This window comes from Pogona vitticeps, chromosome 3 (genome assembly GCF_051106095.1).
Source record: "Pogona vitticeps strain Pit_001003342236 chromosome 3, PviZW2.1, whole genome shotgun sequence".
Lineage (NCBI taxonomy): Eukaryota > Metazoa > Chordata > Lepidosauria > Squamata > Agamidae > Pogona > Pogona vitticeps.
In genome coordinates this window covers 212,153,581-212,171,022 of record NC_135785.1, presented here as the reverse complement: position 1 = coordinate 212,171,022, position 17,442 = coordinate 212,153,581, and the positions used below count along the sequence as shown (strand labels likewise).

General features: G+C 37.7%; 1 protein-coding gene across 2 annotated transcripts in view; it reads right to left on the bottom strand.

Annotated features, from left to right (window-relative positions):
* Positions 1–17,442, bottom strand: part of SAMSN1 (SAM domain, SH3 domain and nuclear localization signals 1) — a 218,261-nt gene that overhangs the window by 57,929 nt on the left and 142,890 nt on the right. For both annotated transcript variants that reach the window (XM_072994045.2, XM_072994044.2), the window contains exons 6-8: positions 15,914–15,976; positions 11,798–11,924; positions 10,753–11,138 (exon numbers count right to left, since the gene is read on the bottom strand). In XM_072994045.2, the coding sequence (XP_072850146.2) occupies positions 10,753–11,138; positions 11,798–11,924; positions 15,914–15,976 (576 nt within the window). The remainder of the gene's footprint in view (positions 1–10,752; positions 11,139–11,797; positions 11,925–15,913; positions 15,977–17,442) is intronic.

Here is a 17,442-nt window from a genome sequence, read left to right as displayed (position 1 = left end):
GCTGAACGAAAAAAATGATCACCTCAATGTGTGGTTTTCAGGTCTAAACACCAGTAGTGGAATAAGGGATATGAAGAACTTCCACTAAATTCTGGATTATTGTGATGTGTTTATGTGAAGCTGTCTCTGGAATGCATTCAGAAACTTCAGTGGGTCCAAAACATTGCAGTCAGATTACTGACTGAGACTGGTCATAGGACTCACATAACCCACTTGTTCCAGCAGCTCCACTTGGCTGCCGATCTGTTTCAAGGCACAATTTAAATTACTTTTCATAACTTATAAGGCCCTAAATGTGTTACCTCTGAAATTAAAGTTCGGAATCTCCGGCGAAGACAGGCAGGCTAAGACGCATCAACAGCTAGTACAAAGCCAATCTTTATTGAAAAGTACAGCTGGACCCTTCCTCTTAAAAGCAGAGGACTGGACTCGAATATCAGGAGAATAGATATTTTATAATATTTCTACACAAAGAGCCATAAAGGAGCATATTCCTTATTGGTTCCCTGAACCCCAAGTTTGGATCCTGTTTCTAATTGGGCCAAAAATGGCAATTAACTCCAACCATTGGTTATACGTGAATATCCGTTGTGCCCCCATGTTCCCTTGACCTAAGGTCAGAATGTAGCCAGGTTGTGCAAAGATGTTGCCTGACTGTCTGAAGATATATTTTCTCTATTTCTCTTATCTTATTAAGATGTTGATGTTACTCTTTCCTTGGGCCCAGTATATGGCCTTCAGTGGTGTCAAAATATCTATAGCAGTCTTCCTCCCTATGCATAGCAAAGGCCAAAGAAGATGTAGAGAGGGCTATAATAAGCCATTTGTCTCCAGAATTGCCCATCTCATGAAGGGTAGAACCTCTATTGTTATTACAAGTGTATCTCACTGGGATGTTGATTGGGGTGTTGATTTCTCTTATTGCTGGTCTGGCAAGGATCAAGGATTGTAATTGTGATATGCAGGAGTGCAGGAAGATGTTCTAAGACTACAAGAGCACAATAGGAAAGGTACAGGAGCTAGTTAAAGACCTTGTTAAAGAAATAATGCCCTTATAAATGATATGATTATACTGATTGAGATACAAGAGTTACAAGGTATTTTGGTTGCATATTACAGAGTCTATGCAACGCTTAAAACCTTTTACAGAGAAATCTAATATCCTTAAACAATAACTACACATAATTAAACATAATATCTCCTGTTAAAATAAAATTTCATCATGTCCCCCTAACAAATGACTTGGGTCCAAGCTATCTCAAGGACTATGTCCCCAATTATGAGCCTGCTTGGATGTTAAGATAATCAGGAGACACTTTTTTCCCTTCCTTATTGTTTATAGCTTTAGATATTGTCTTTGAATGATGTAAGCTGCCTGGGTCCTACTGATGGAGAAAGGCAGAGTATAAATAAATAAATAAATAAATAAATAAATAAATAAATAAATAAATAAATAAATAAATAAATAAATAAATAAATAAATAAATAAATAAATATTTTTTGCAAAGGATGACACCTTTGCAATTTGGAGTCACGGTGAAGAAAAATTGGAAGAATTTCTCAACCATCTCAACAGCATCCACCCAAATATACAATTCACCATGTAAAAAGAAATAGAGCCAACTCCCGTTCTTAGATGTCATGGTCCTACAAAAAACTGACCTCTGACTGGGACACAAGGTCTACAGGAAACCCACCCACACAGACTGGTACCTACACAAAAACGCCAGCCACCACCTACAGCAAAAAAGAGGCATAATCAAAATACTGGTAGACCGGGCAAATCGGAACTGTGAAGCTCAGTTTCTCAGCACTGAATTCAGCCATCTCAACTGGGCCTTACAGGCAAATGGCTACATCAAAAATGAAATCACAAGAGCCATCAAACTAAGGAAACAACACCGAACTGAAGAAGAAAAACAGCCACCCACAAATAAAGTATTTCTGCCATACATCAAAGGGGTCACGGACTGCATGGGGAAACTTTTGAAAAAACACAATCTACAAAGAGTATTCAAGCCCACCGCAAAAATACAACAAATGTTATAGTCAGCAAAGGACAGAAGGGACCCCCTCACCACTGCAGGAGTATACCGGAAACCTTGCAGTAGTGGTCAGGTATATATTGGAACCAGAAAATGAAGCATCCACACCAGAATCAAAGAACATGAGAGACACTGCAGACTAAAACAACAGCTGAACATGCCCTAAAACAAACTGGACATGAAATTCTATTTCAAAATACTGAAATACTGGACAACACCAGCAATCATTACATCAGAGTGCACAGGGAAGACACTGAAATCCACAAGCACCAGCAGAACTTCAGCAAAAATGAGGAAAGTGTGAAGTTCAACAAAACTTTGCTCCCAGCTCTCAAAAATACAGTGTGCAAAAGGTCAACAAACTCCATCCAGCCACAAGGACAGGGGATCATTACACACAGAAGACCGGCTAATGACACCCATCAACCACAGTGACAGATAATCTCTTCTCTTTAGCACAACAATACACCCACAACAAGACACGCTAATCGCCCATCTACAGAAAAAGACAAAAGTCTATCTCACGACCATAAACACTGCACTCCCAAGCCAACTACACCAGAGCACAGAGTGCTGTCCTCTGAAGATGCCGGCCACAGAGACTGGCGAAACATTAGGAAGAACAACCTTCAGAACACGGCCAAAGAGCCCGAAAAACCCACAACAACCATTAGATCCCGGCTGCGAAAGCCTTCACGATTACATAAAATAAATAAATAAATAAATAAATAAATAAATAAATAAATAAATAAATAAATAAATAAATAAATAGAGACTGTCTATTTTGCTGAAGAATTACTAAACTCCATGAGAGTCCTCTCAGCCAATGTAAGAATAAGATGACAGTTTTTTCATTCTTTTGGTCAGAGTTTCTGTATTACGAGCAATGTCTCTGTACAAAACAAGCACTTTCCTTTTGTGATGCAACATTACTATATTACTAAAACATACTATATTATAAAAGTACATGCAACATGTAAAGTTATTGTACTTTATGCAAAAATTAATATTGCAAATTTTAAAAACCCACAGAATTCTATTTCAGAGAACCTTATCATGTTGTAAGTGAGGACAAAATTCCCAAGCAAGGATCTATATCCCTATCTGGAGCTGATCTTCAGAACAAACCACAAGGACATCATGAGTGTATAGTCACATGTCTGTGACTACAATTCATTAGTCATATTTGTCTGCTAAAGTTCAGTACTGTTGGAATATTGTCACAGTGTATAATACCAGTAATATTAGGATTCTATTTGAGAATGGTAGAGCTATGAACTCAGACTTTTCATATAAATATTTACAACATTTAGGTGAAGTGGTATGCGTGAAACTTTAGCACATAAGGGCTGTTGGCAAGGAAGGCTGTTTCTCTGGATATTACTGGTATCATAATAATCACTCGTTTCAGGATTTTCTGGACTTTGATTACTGGAGACTTGATAGAGAATTAAACAAAATCTCACTCTGAGGATGAAGTGAGCAACAACACAATCCACTAAGAATTTTCTTTGAATAGCTGCATTAGTTTTATTAATTTTTAAATTAAAAAGTCTTATTAATTTGGGTGTACACCGGAGAAATTTCATGAAGGAACATGTTACTGAGGAATGTAGATTTGAGTTTAAATGAGCATAACAGATAGTCTCCACCCCTTGGACTCTCAACTGTGGAGTCCCTCAGGGGTCAATCATCTCCCTGTTCCTATTCAACATGTATATGAGACAACTTGGGGAGGTCATCCGAAGATTCAGAGGTTTATGTCATCAGTATGCTGACCATATGCAACTCTACCTCTCCTTCCACCTTTCTGCAGTGGATGCTGTCCCATCCCCTGAGTGCTGCCTGGCTGCAATACTGGAGTGGATGAAGGTCAACAGATTGAGACTGAACCCAGACAAGACAAAGGTTCTTCAGGTGGGTGATCTGGTGGTCTGTGGATTGGGTGCCTCCCTTTCATTTGCTTGCTACTTTTTCTGCAAAGGATGAAGTTCATAGCTTCGGTGTCCTACTGGAGCCAACACAGTCAATGGGAACTCAAACAGCATAGCTGTAGAGGGGTTGTGTTTTATTCTCTCTGTGTTTTACAATCAATGCATGGTTGATTGCCTGTTGTGCAATTTTTAAATTGTATTTTGTATGTTTTGACCATGTGTTTTATAGATTGGCTATAGACTTTTGAACTGCATTTTGTGTATTTTGGCCACATGGTATGTTTTGTGAATTGTTTGTACATTTTTGACCTGTATTTTGTATGTTTTAGCCATGGATATGTTTCGTAATAAATAAATTCTATTCTATTCCACAAAGGATGAAGTTCATAGTTTCAGTGTCCTACTGGAGCCAACACTGTCAATGGGCACTCAAATAGTTTTTGTGGTCTGGTCTGTCTATTTTCACTTCACGCAAATTGCCCAGCTGCATTCCTACCTTGACACTGGGTCCTTCACCAATCTGGTCTACACACTGGAAGTCTCAAGATTAGACTATGGCAACACTTTCTACATGGGGCTGCCCAAGAGGCTATCATGAAATCTTCAACATCTCCAGAACATGGTGCACAAGTTACTGAGTAGAGGGAATAAATATCAGCACATCAGCCCAATTCTGGCTGACTTACATTGGCTAACTGCTTGTTTCCATGCCAGCTTCCAGGTGATGACTTTAACCTATAAAGCCACGAATGGTTCTGGACCTTGGGACCTGGCACCTACTTCCAACTGGATCTATTCATCCTACACAAACATCCCAAGCAGACCAGCTGAGGATGCTAATCCCAAGAGAAGCCTCGAGGAAGTCGATAAGAGACTTGGCTTTCTCAGTGGTTGGTCCTCAGCTGTGGAATGAACTACCCCCTACAATTCGCCCTTTGCTGGTGACTTTTAAAAATTCACACTTTGCTGGTGACAATTCGCCCTTTGCTGGTGACTAAAAATCCTGTTATTCAGGCAAGCATTTCAAAATATATTATCTGTGGACTCAGTTGAATTTATTTCGTTTTAATTTGACTAATTTCACTACTTTAAATGTTTTTATATAATTTTATTTTAATGTTAAATGAAAACTAGATAAATTCAACTGAGTCCACAGATATTATATTTTGAAATGCTTGCCTGAATAACAGGACTAATTCCACCAAATGTTTTTATATAATGTCCAGACAAAAGCTGTTCCCACAGCTATAAATACTCAACTATCCAACAAACAGCAACAGAGCATGGACTGAGTTCCTACTCCTGTCCTCTGAAGACGCCGGCCACAGAGACTGGTGAAACATCAGGAAGAACAACCTTCAGAACATGGCCAAAGAGCCTGAAAAACCCACAACCAACATTCTTTGTATTATTATTATTATTATTATTATTATTATTATTATTATTATTATTATTATTATTATTATTATTATTATTATTATTATTATTATTATTATTATTATTATTATTATTATTATTATTATTATTATTATTGTTATTGTTATTATTATTGTTATTATTGTTATTATTGTTATTATTGTTATTATTGTTATTTTTTTGAACTTCCCTCAGCCAAATGGGTGGTATAAAAATTTAATAAATAAGTAAATAAACTTCCAATTTCTCCAAATAGGAATCTCTCTCATATCATATCACAACTATATTGCTTATACTTGTTGTTCCTAACTTATTGAGATAAACACATGATAAGTTAAATATGGAATTTTACATGGCCTAACAGAAATGCATGTGACTTGCATGTGTGAAAAAGCTATCACAAATACAGCAACAGAGAACAACCCTGTCACTATGTATCTGTTCAAATATTTATTAATAGACCCTGCTTGTATAGCTGAGTTATCAAGTGGTGTCACTGTGTAATGCATACACACATGTAAATGTATCTGCAATATGACATAATCAGAGAATAGTTAAGATCAGCCATAATGACTTAAAAACAGATGGATGACCACCATGTTCGAGGTAGTTATTTTTACCAATGCTATATTAAAAGATGCCTGTTACATACTGGGGAGCTGTCTGGATAGTTGAGTTAGGTATCTGGGTGCCATGTCAGAGTGGGTATTCAATTTTCCAGTGTACTTTCTGCACCTAGAGCCAGCGTATGTGACCTTGGCCAAGCAGCAAAGTTCTAGGATGTGCTGACTTTTTGACCACGCGTGACATTTTATATCATCAAGTATTATTGCAAAAATTCTATAATCTAAAGAATTCCAGTTGTAAGATGACTAAAATATTAGCAACTCTATTGCAAAACTGCAGATTTTTTCAAGGACTACAAAGCCAATGAAGGTCTCAAAAGAATGATCTATCCCTGTGTTTTTTGTTGTTTAGTCGTTAAGTCATGTCCCACTCTTCATGACCCCATGGACCAGAGCACGCCAGGCCCTCCTGTCTTCCACTGCCTCCTGGAGTTTGGTCAAATTCATATTGGTAGCTTTGATAACACTCTCCAGCCATCTCGCCCTCTGTTGTCCTCCTCTCCTCCTGCCTTTACACTTTCCCAACATCAGGGTCTTTTCCAGGGAGTCTTCTCTTCTCTTGAGACGGCCAAAGTATTGGAGCCTCACTTTCAGGATCTGTCCTTCCAGTGAGCACTCAGGGTTGATTTCCTTCAGAATGGATGGGTTTGTTCTCTTTGCAGTCCAGGGAACTCTCAAGAGTCTCCTCCAACACCACAATTCAAAAGCATCAAAAAGTACCCCAGTGCACTGACTTCTATTTTATTTAACATCTACTAGATCAACTGCTTCCTCAAGGAACCAACATTTTTGCTGACCATCTTGCACTTGCTGCTTGATTGGACAGTTTTCAAATGATACAACATCTCTTAATGGACACATTCGAAGAAATGTATATATATTATGATAGAAACTGATGTAAACCAAGCCTGCTAAAACCTGAATATAGGCCTTTCATTGAGAAATTAGCAGGTATATTGGAAACTTAAGGTGATCTGGGAGGGTGTCCAGTTAGATCACTACTTAACCCTCAGATATCTATGTGTTACTTTGGGTAGCACACTGACCTCTAAACATTACTAAAACAGAAAGCAAAAGGATCAATACTTCTCAAAAGTTATCAGGAATTAGTTGGCACATATAACAATAAACCCTGTGAACTACAGCTGTGGCTCTATGTTACTCCACAGGCAAATAAACCAGCCTGGTGTGGTTTAGCTCAACATATGCAAAATAGGTAGACATAACACTCAATGAAAGTTGTAGAATGATTACTGGATGCCTGAAGCTAACTTCTGTTGATTAATTACCTACAAAGCACTGCACTCAGAGGTAGCATCTGAGAATGAAAGCCTGAAAGCATCTAGCTCAAATACACAAATGGTCTTAGGCTACCATTCTGCCTCTCCAGGACTAAAATCAAGGAGAAGCTTTTTCAGAGCATTTGTGAATCCTGAAGAAATAGTAGAGAATGACAGGACTATACTGTAACGTGGAAAGAAAACTGCCCACCTCTTAAAATGGATCGAACCACAGGAAAGTCTAGCTCCCAGTCCCACAAAAAATGAGATTACTTAGAAGCCATTTACTAAGCTATGTACTAGAGGCAGCAGAACCAATGTGAATCCAAGAAAATGCTATGTGGGATTGACTGATTGACTGACTGATTGATTGATTGATTGATTAATTGATTGATTGATTTTGCACTGATATACCTCTTTGTGAGCACAGAGAAGAACAGGCAAAATCATTTGTTTGTCAGTATATTTTATGCCCCTCAAGGTATACCATGGGCAATTTTATGTTAGCTACCCTAAATGTTCTTCATGTTACCCGTCCAATCATTGGGCAAAAACTATCTGATATACTTATTAATTGTCCTCTGGTACTTCTCACACAGAGAAAGAAAGAAGGTGGTGAGAAAGGTTTCTACAAAGCTGAAAGTAGGAAAGCCTTCTGGGAGTAGACAAGTGAGAAACACAGCTCCCTTTAATTAAAGGAGCTACAGCATAGTTAATGAACAGTATTGCAAAGCGATGGTATAAGTTCTCGTAGGCTTCTTTGTTTTAGAAACTGCTCCATGGACTCGCAATATGCGGAAGATGACTCCTCATGCTGTAAATGTCACATTACCTGTCTGCTTATTTCTGACTAAAATCAAGATCAACCAATGTATATTCTGATTAATGCCAAAGCACAGTCTGCTGCCTGGAAAGTCTTTTTCACCACAAACATCTTCTAACAGTAAATAATTCAAAATGAATTTGTTTCTTCCCATCACATTGGTAAACCATCATAACATTAACACTGGTGTTTAAGTGCTACAGTGGAAACCCAGCTTCAGTTCAAGATAGGAAGGAAAGTATTAATTGTCCATATGGGGCAAATTAGAATTTAGGGGTGACTTTCTTTTACAGGGGGAGGGGTTAATCTCGTTCTAAATTTTATCTCCAACATACAAATTGCCTACTTGTCTGTCTTTAGGGACATAGTAAACTAGGCAGTTTAGAATAGATTATAAAAATTCTAATTCTGAATTAGAATAATTAAAACAAGCTAGCAAAAAGAGGAGGAAGAATTAAAATACTGGTAGACATTCTTCTAACTTCCAACACGCCTGATGCTGGCAGAAACAAGAATATCAGCAACTGTACAAGACCTTCAGCTGCTGCACATAACCAGAATGCAAATCAAAATGTTTTCAAGTATGCTTCATGAGACTGTTTTATGCTTGTTAGTATTTGCAGCTACAGAATCTCAGTCATCAGATATTGGTCCCACTGTGGATACTCTTCCAACTTTTTCTAGAAATCCAGCATTGATTAATTTCAATATTTTCCTTATTGTAACGTAGCACAAAAGTTCACAGCAAGAGGAACAATTATTTTTCTGGTAATTGGCAGAAAAAGAAATTTCTATCACTAAAATAAAACAAATTCAGTTTATTCAAATTCTATTATTGGAATTAAATTTACTCTGATAAAAACTGTGCATAAACAGTGCACTGTCAATTACATTGTCCTGTGCTGTCAAGTCAAAACCACAACTTACGCTGGCCCTAATAGGGATTCCGTGGTAAGTGAGATATTTGAGGAGTTTGCCAGTTCGACTTCCCCCATGAGTTTCCATGGTTGAGTGGGGAGTCAAACCATGGGGGTTTTGTCCATCACTTTGTCCACTAAGGTATCCATAAGGCTTTGGAAACAGTTTCAGGAAACAGTGGATAAGGAGTGGAGGTCTGTAGGGATGCAAGAAGCCTTTGAGGTCTAAACAAGTCTTCAATATATGAAGGATAATTTGACTGACTTTTATTTCAGTCTAGTTCCATTCACTCTCTGTGCTTATTTTTCCATTTTTGCCATTCACTCATTTAGCAAATGCCTAATGTGCATGTTTCTTTGTATCACTGCCACCTTATTTTAGGAGAAATTTCACATGTCGGGCATATGCATAAAGTGTCCACCTAACAGGTGATGCTACCTATATAGTGAAGGTAAGGCATTACAGTATATTTGTTCCTGTTCCTTATCATAGCTGTAACTTGCTATGGACCATAGCAGTAGTTGGTTTTTCACTCTGGATTTAGAACTTCAGTTGTTGCTACATCACTGTCATATTGTAACTAGACATTGTTACTAAAATAAAATACAGTGGGGTCTTGACTTAAGAACGGCTTGAGTTAAGAACATTTTGACTTAAGAACCACTCTCATAGGAAAATATTGACTTGACTTACATACTTAGATTTGAGTTAAGAACTAAAAAAAAACCCACGTGGGAGGCAGGGAAAGTGCAAAATGTGAACTTTCAGTTAACTGTTGGCCAGTGAAAAGGGTGCCTGTCTGCTTCCTCACTCCTCCCAGCGTTTAGAGAGTGGATTGGGAGACAATCTTCGGACTGCCTGGTACTGTACTGCCTGGACTGTATTTTCCCTGCCTTCCCTGAACCTTTCTTGACCTAAGAAAAAAAGAAACAAAATATCCCCCTCTAGTGGTTGAAGGCGGAATAGCAGCTTCCCATTAGTTCCTATGGACGGAAAAGAGCAGATACGGATCAAATGGTTTTCAATGCATTCCTATGGGAAATGCAGATTTGACTTGAGAACTTTTTGACTTGAGAACCGCCTTCCAATACGGATTAAGTTCTCAAGTCAAGACCCCACTGTAGTAGAAAACTCACCCTAACATAATAAAAGAATAATTAAATGTCTATGACTAAATGTAGGTACATCTGGAAGCTATATTTCCAAAATGCTGGAAGGTTGAAATGTGAGATGAAAAAACAGAAGATGGATGTGAAAGATCTGCAATAGCAAACAGGAGCAGACTGGTCACAGATATGAATAAAAATATGGCACCATATTTTGGGGAGTATTTTAAATGCCATCCTTAAAAACAATCAACTCATACAGACAAAATAGCAAGCAGGTTTTCATTTCAAGAGGAAAGAGAGAAAATTAATATTTTCAAATAATTAAACCAATATGACTTTATTTTAATATGATTTATGATATATGGCTTTTGGATACAGAGTTTAGAATCACAGAAAAATAACTTCACTTTTCTATTGAGATGTTACTCAATTTGTAGCTAACTAAATATGCAGAGGCCCTTTGGTTCTTTTGTATTCCAAATTAAGCACTATGTCATCCAGAAGTAAGCGGAAAGTGGGGGGGGGGGAAGGAACAAGAGGGAAGGCCATAATTTAAGAAAATTCTACTATTTACCTATTTAACAAGGTGAAAGTGACTTACCCATGAACTTGGGAGATCCACATCTGTGAGAGAGCTGGTAAGACGTGGTTGGTGAGAACAACAGGTACATTTTTCCCACTCTTCTATCCTCGTAATTAAGAAATCACAGGGACGCAGCTGATTATCCGGAAAAGGCTTCCAGTCACTCCAGAGCTGAAATTCAGTTTCTGAATGGATGGAAATATTTCCTAGGTTGTTCAGTCTAGAAGCATAAGATCTGCCCAAGGAAGCAGAGATAAGTTCTGTTCTAGGCTCAGTTTCTTCCTTGCGTCTTGTATTCTCTTTCAAAACTTTTTTGTCCTGGGATTTTGTTAATTTCATACACAATGTTGGTGCTTCATCTTCATCTTCAGAGAGAAAAACATCTGCTGCTGGTGGTGGAGGATCTTTGAAAAGTTTTTTAAAAAATTGTTTTTTAAAACAATGCATAATTTTCTACCCACCCCGTCCCATGACAAAAGAACAGAATCAAACTTTGTGTTGATCATGAAGAATCATTAATGCATAGCCAGATCCAATAATATCTGAAAGGAATAATCCAGGGAACTCACTGTATAATTAGTTCCTGTGCATCTGCCATTATCCATACACAGTCAATACTGGCACGGGCTGCCCCACAACTAAATTGTTGCAGACAAGCTGAGTAGGGATTCTGATCTAGCTTCAAACAGTGGCCTGGATTATCTTTTTCAGGTGTTCTCTGAACTAGTCCACAGAAGCTGTTGTGAAACTGCTCACTGATGTCAGGTTTCATTGATTTATTGAGCTAATTTGGGAGGCACTATAGAGTACCTTGGTGTATTATGTACAGGGTAGATTTACATCTCGACCAGGTTTCACTTTTTGCTGTGTAATTTACGGAACTCAGAGTTTTTACTTTTTGAACTATAATTCCCAGGATTTCCCAGCTGACTTGCCCAGAGGCTAAGCTATTGGGTCATTTCTGGGAGCTATAGTCCAAAAGATGTTGGAGCAACTTATTCTGTGCAAAAAGCTGAAGTGGGCTCTACGCATATACAAATCCAGACAGTGTGTCTTTACTTACTGAGTGGTACCAAAACATGTTTGACATCATCCAAACTATGCACACTGGCTTTCTTAGTTCGGACTAATTTCTGCAATCGTTTTAAGGTTCCCATTGTTTCAGCTTTATTTTCATCACAATCGGTAACCTAGAGTAACAAAGAACAGAATGGCACAATTGTTTAAACATGTTTAGTTTAATGGAGAGAGGGGAGCCTATGCTACTTGAAGAACGGAAGAAAGTGCTGTTTTAAATGTTGCTTTCCAATATTCTCAGAAATGTTACAAAAAACAAAACAAAAACCAATCATATTGGTCACTGAAACAACAGTAACAGCAGTGATTCAAACAATAGTTCTCAAAAGGACACCTGCTGAAAAGGTTGGCGATTCCATGTGGCTCTTGTTCTATCTATAGTGCCCTGGTCTTGCAAACCTCAGATTGGTGTAGCACTGATAGAACATCTATTAAACATGTTCACAGTTGGGATGCAGACTCCTCTTTCAAGCAGCCTGACAGCACTTCTAGTCATCCTTTGAAAAAGGACCAAGGTTAGTGCTGAGATCATAAATCTTTGCTCTACACAAAGTAATGTCAGCCTAAAAGAATCTTCTGTTGCTTCCCTTGTGACAGAAAAGGAAAATGTGTTAACATCTGGGATGTGACTTCCATCTTTTAAGGACTTCCACTCCCATTAGTTGGTGGGAAGACCCTCCCAGGCTAAATTATGAGAGTGAAAATCCTCAAACTGGTGGGAGATAGAGTAGCCCCCTCACCTATCTGCTGTTACCATGCTGCTTTTTTGTCAAATGCGAAGAAGAGTGTCCAGCGTCAGTGTGATCGCAAAATTTTCCCATGACACAAAAGGTTGCACGAGAGGGCAAGTTCCAACAGAGGCCACCTTCATATAGAGTGTGCTCTAGTTGTATTTATGTAACTCATTGTGAGAAGAAGGAGTTCTCCATGCCATGTGAGATATATTTATTATTATAGTTCATTGACATTAGTTAGCTAGATGCTGTGTGAAATATAAGATACAGGGAAAAATAGCAGCATCCCTCTATCTATCTGTGGATCTGCCTGCCTGTCTTTCTTAGTTATATTTATATCTCACCTGCCCTTCCACGAGCAGAAAGCAGTACATGACTCTCCTTCTTCTCTCATTATCCTCACAATTCATGCTACAACAGACATCTTTCAGAACATCGACAAATCCAACTTCTAACAATGTACTAGCCATGTAATGTAATCAGACATGTGAAGGTGGTCTCTGTCTGCTTATTGCCACAGGCATAGAAGGAGCACCTTGTCTAATCTCACGAAGGGAGGTGGGACTGAGCAATGATTTCAGGCACTGCTACACTGGCAAGTAGTGGGGGACTGGGACATCAAAGGGATGGTCATACCAGCTGACTAGGCCTAAAGAAGGCTTCTCAGAGGCAAGACACAACTAGTATAGGCAGAGGCTGACTCAGGTCACAACAAGCTTAATTTTGGAACATGGGTTGGTTTGGTTTTGGAACTCTGGAAGGGGGAAGAGTCATTTATTTATTTATTTATTAAATAATAGTTCACATTTAATATTGCTACTGCTTCCATATCATAATCTATTTGTGATGCAGGAATTCATTGCACAAATTAGGTGAATTTCCCAATATGCTGATTGTAAAACTACTTCCACCAAGAGGTATGAAGAAAATATCTGTGTTAATCTCAGATAACCACATGGCAACACATCTCCCTGTGACACTTTTTATGAGCTCCTCAATCCTTGGACTCAATTTCAAAAGCCTTGTAGATTCTTAGAACTTTGAATTCTAATATTTCTCATACAAATTGGCAGAATATTTTTATTGGGCAGGCAAATTTTTATGGAGTAACTAACTTTAGGATTAGGCTGTCAATAGATATAATAGATTACATTATATTTACCTATAAAATAATCTATAAAATACCACATTTTGAAGTAAGTGAAAGTGTTGGGAAACAAATTATTCTTCAACTTAAATTACAGTTTCCAGAGTCCAGAAACTGCATGAAGAATGGGCAGGACAAGAGAACAGGCAAACAACAGTATAATGGAGAAAAGATTACAAAATAATAAGACCCTGAGATGTAACATAATATTACAGATTGTGTCAAGCTAAGCAGGACCTTTTGAAATAAAAGAATGACTTTACATATCTAAGAACCTTTAATCAGAACAATATTGGGAAGATGAAAAACAGTTATGGTTTTGTATGGATTTTTTTTGTGGTGCATGCTGGCATAATTCAAGTTATGTTTGAGCATATGCTGTTGGAGAAGAATATCTAATTCAGTTCACAGTCATCTCAACAAGCAATGCAAAAGGGCCACAACTGAAGAAAGTTCTGCCTCCTCATTTTTTAAAAAATAGCAAAGTCACTTTGCTGGGTGAGGCATTTTAGAAATTAATGCCATTCTATTAATGGAAAGAAAGTTTCACTGATGAAATTGATCCCTCTCTGAAAGGAAGGAATTTTCACAAATGGAAATGCCTTCCGTTCATGAGCAAAAAATAAAATAAAACAGGGATGCAAGGCAGTGTGTGAAGTTTTTGCTAGCTTGCTTATTTATTTTTTGTTGTGTGGATGCCGTTGTACCCCAAAGTACACTTATCACTGAAAAGGAGTTTTACTAATACCATAATATGATACACATAGACACTAACATTATGACATCATAGGTAAAACGTTGACACTACAATCAAGTGAACATCACTGCGTTAAACATATGCATGAGCCACCTTGATGTTAGTGGCACAATAACTACAGCACATGGAAACCTTCCAAACTAGGTTGCAAATGAAGATGCAGCTTTTTCATTCATATGACTTTAGACATATGGGTATTGATGCTCCTCCATTTGAAGCTGGTGAAAATGGTTGGCCAAATATACATCAAGTGATTGTAAAATGCTAGCGATCCAATTAAGTAATGCTTAGTAGTCAAATTGAACAGCTGCAATTACTAACTGAGAGTACCAGACCCATGAGTTTTGGGCAGAAAGGTCTGACCATGCATTTTAATTGAGGATGGGATCTCAAAGTAAAACAGCATATAATCTACTCAAACAATTTTACTAATGGATGATGTGTAATCCTCTTTGTTTTAAAAGCAGTTCATGTGGAGAGGAGAAAAAATTATATTTAGCTAAGGTAATGTGACCAAAATAATAAATGAAGTGGTTACATTTTACATTAACTGCCATGCAAACTCTTTTAATAAAAGAGATTTAAAAAAAAAAAAAAGGCAGAGGGCGGAGGAGTTACTTTTTGTTTTGATTAAGCTAAAGTGATTTGGAGCTTCCTGTTCAAATGCTGTTAAATTTTCATGGCCTAAGGACCAAATGGACGATTCAACAAGGAAGGGATGTAACATCATAATGCCCTATGGAATGAAAGGGATAAAGAATATCAGATATATGTACACTAGGGCAGTCAACAGGTTATGAGAAAGAAAGAAAGAAAGAAAGAAAGAAAGAAAGAAAGAAAGAAAGAAAGAAAGAAAGAAAGAAAGAAAGAAAGAAAGAAAGAATGAATGAATGAATACTGTAAATGAATACATGAATAAATAAATAAATAAATAAATATAAATTAAAAATAATACAATTGTCCACCCCACCTAGACATATTGAATAATAGAACTTACAGAAATGCTGATTTCCCAAAATCTCTTTGATTCAATGGGTCTTGTCTACTTAGGAAAAGAACTGATTTAGGCCTTTTTGTATTTCTGTCTGACACAAAAGATTGTTCGTACCTTTAAAGACAGCACATTTACTCACATATTTTATGACATATGAGCTCAGTGGGAGTAACTCCCAGGTAACATGTCTATAGAGGGCTGCAGCCTTTAGATTCCAGGCAGGAATGACTGAACCTTGAGCCATGTTCACATTAGGAAGGGGCCTCTCATAAACCAAGTAGCATTCTACCCCTCCAGATGTGCAGTGGTGGTTCTCGGTGTATTGGATTCCAGTATATCTGAACGGCACCAGGTGAGGGAAAGCAGCCGTTCAGAATTTACACTGAACCTGCAAGTATGTTTTACAAATATTTTATATGCTTATTTGTAAGAGAAATTTCTCAAAAAGAATAAAAGCTATGATATCTCACCGTATCTCTGGATGCACTTAGAACATTCTGCTGTGGTGGAATCCATTGCTCAAAAGTCATTACCTTGACCATGAAAGAGTAAACAAACCATATAAAGAACATTGTTTTTTAAAAATGAAGAAAAACAAACAAGATAAATTATATGATACAATTATGGAATTAATTGGAGTATATGGAATTCATTTACAATAGCAGGAGATAAAAAAACTTTTCTCTGATGTCAAGACCCTCATCAGTTCCATTATTACTTAAATGTCTAAAGGCTTAACGTGAAAAGAATATGGAAGGAAAAGACAGAACAAAAAACATAAAATCAGAGCATTTTTTATATTCCCTGAATTGCTTCTCAAGGATGTAATAGAATTTCTTCCACATTTGCAAAACATCAGGTAAATGCTGTCAGAGGAGTAGAAAAAAGAACAAGGAAATTTATTGAGCCTCAAGCATTTTGCCTCAGGTCATTGTTACTTGTTTAGGTTTAAAATTTGCTTCAACAGAAAACTGACATGAGTCAAATCCAAAGAAGAGATGTGAACAGTCTTTGTAAATGCAACGCTCTTTATGTGTGTGCAGTAACAACAGAAATATATGCATGTATTTTGTCCAATAATAAGCAAAAAGCTGCCTTCCGATTCTTGAATTTATTTATAATGTCCTCAACACTTAAATACTTCTATCTGCTTTTAAATCACTTCACATTTACTATTGTGGGAACACAACATGCCCAACTGAAAATGAAAGCTTCTTTACATCTGTTTGAATAATTTTCATTTCCTTGGGAAGATGTGTTCTTCCTTTTCTTATTTGCTTAGAATTGGTAAATTGTTCTGTTTCTTCAGTTTGTTTTAACATTAGAAAATAAGGAACTATTCTGGCTTTTAGCATACTCCCTCTCACCAATTTTATAGTAATATTTTTAAAAAATATTGGCCAAAATTCAGTTGCGTAGTCACATAGGCGGAAGGGAATCTGCATCACTCACAGCAGCAAATTGCTGCTAGTTTACGAGTCTTCACTTGGATTCCTGATCATATACCAAGCCACCTGACTGACATGTAGTGGGGATTCCACGTAGGGATTTGTTAATTTGCAGCAATTTGCCTCTATAAATTGCCTCATTCTCCTCTGTCATGATCAGGGCCTGTACAATATGAAGACATACAGTGTACCATGTATATACATCTAATTTCAACGTTGTTGATATATCTGTGGTATGATCATTACCAGTGTTCCCTCTAATTTTCAGCTCTACTGGGTGGGGCTTCGCCCACTGCATGCACGACTGCTTCCCCTGTGCATACAACTCTGCCTCCCCCTTCTGATATTTGCATCTAAGGACCTCTGTAGGCTCTTTGGGAGATGTTCAGGCATCAGAATCTACCAGCACAGAGCCATCCCATTCCCTGAGATCACAAGGGGCAGGTTCCTATGACGCATAGGAGTAGGCTGGCTCAGCTGATTGTGGAGATGGGCATAAGGAGAATCCAGGCAAACGGAGCCAGAATCTGGGTAAATCCTGGTTAATTAAG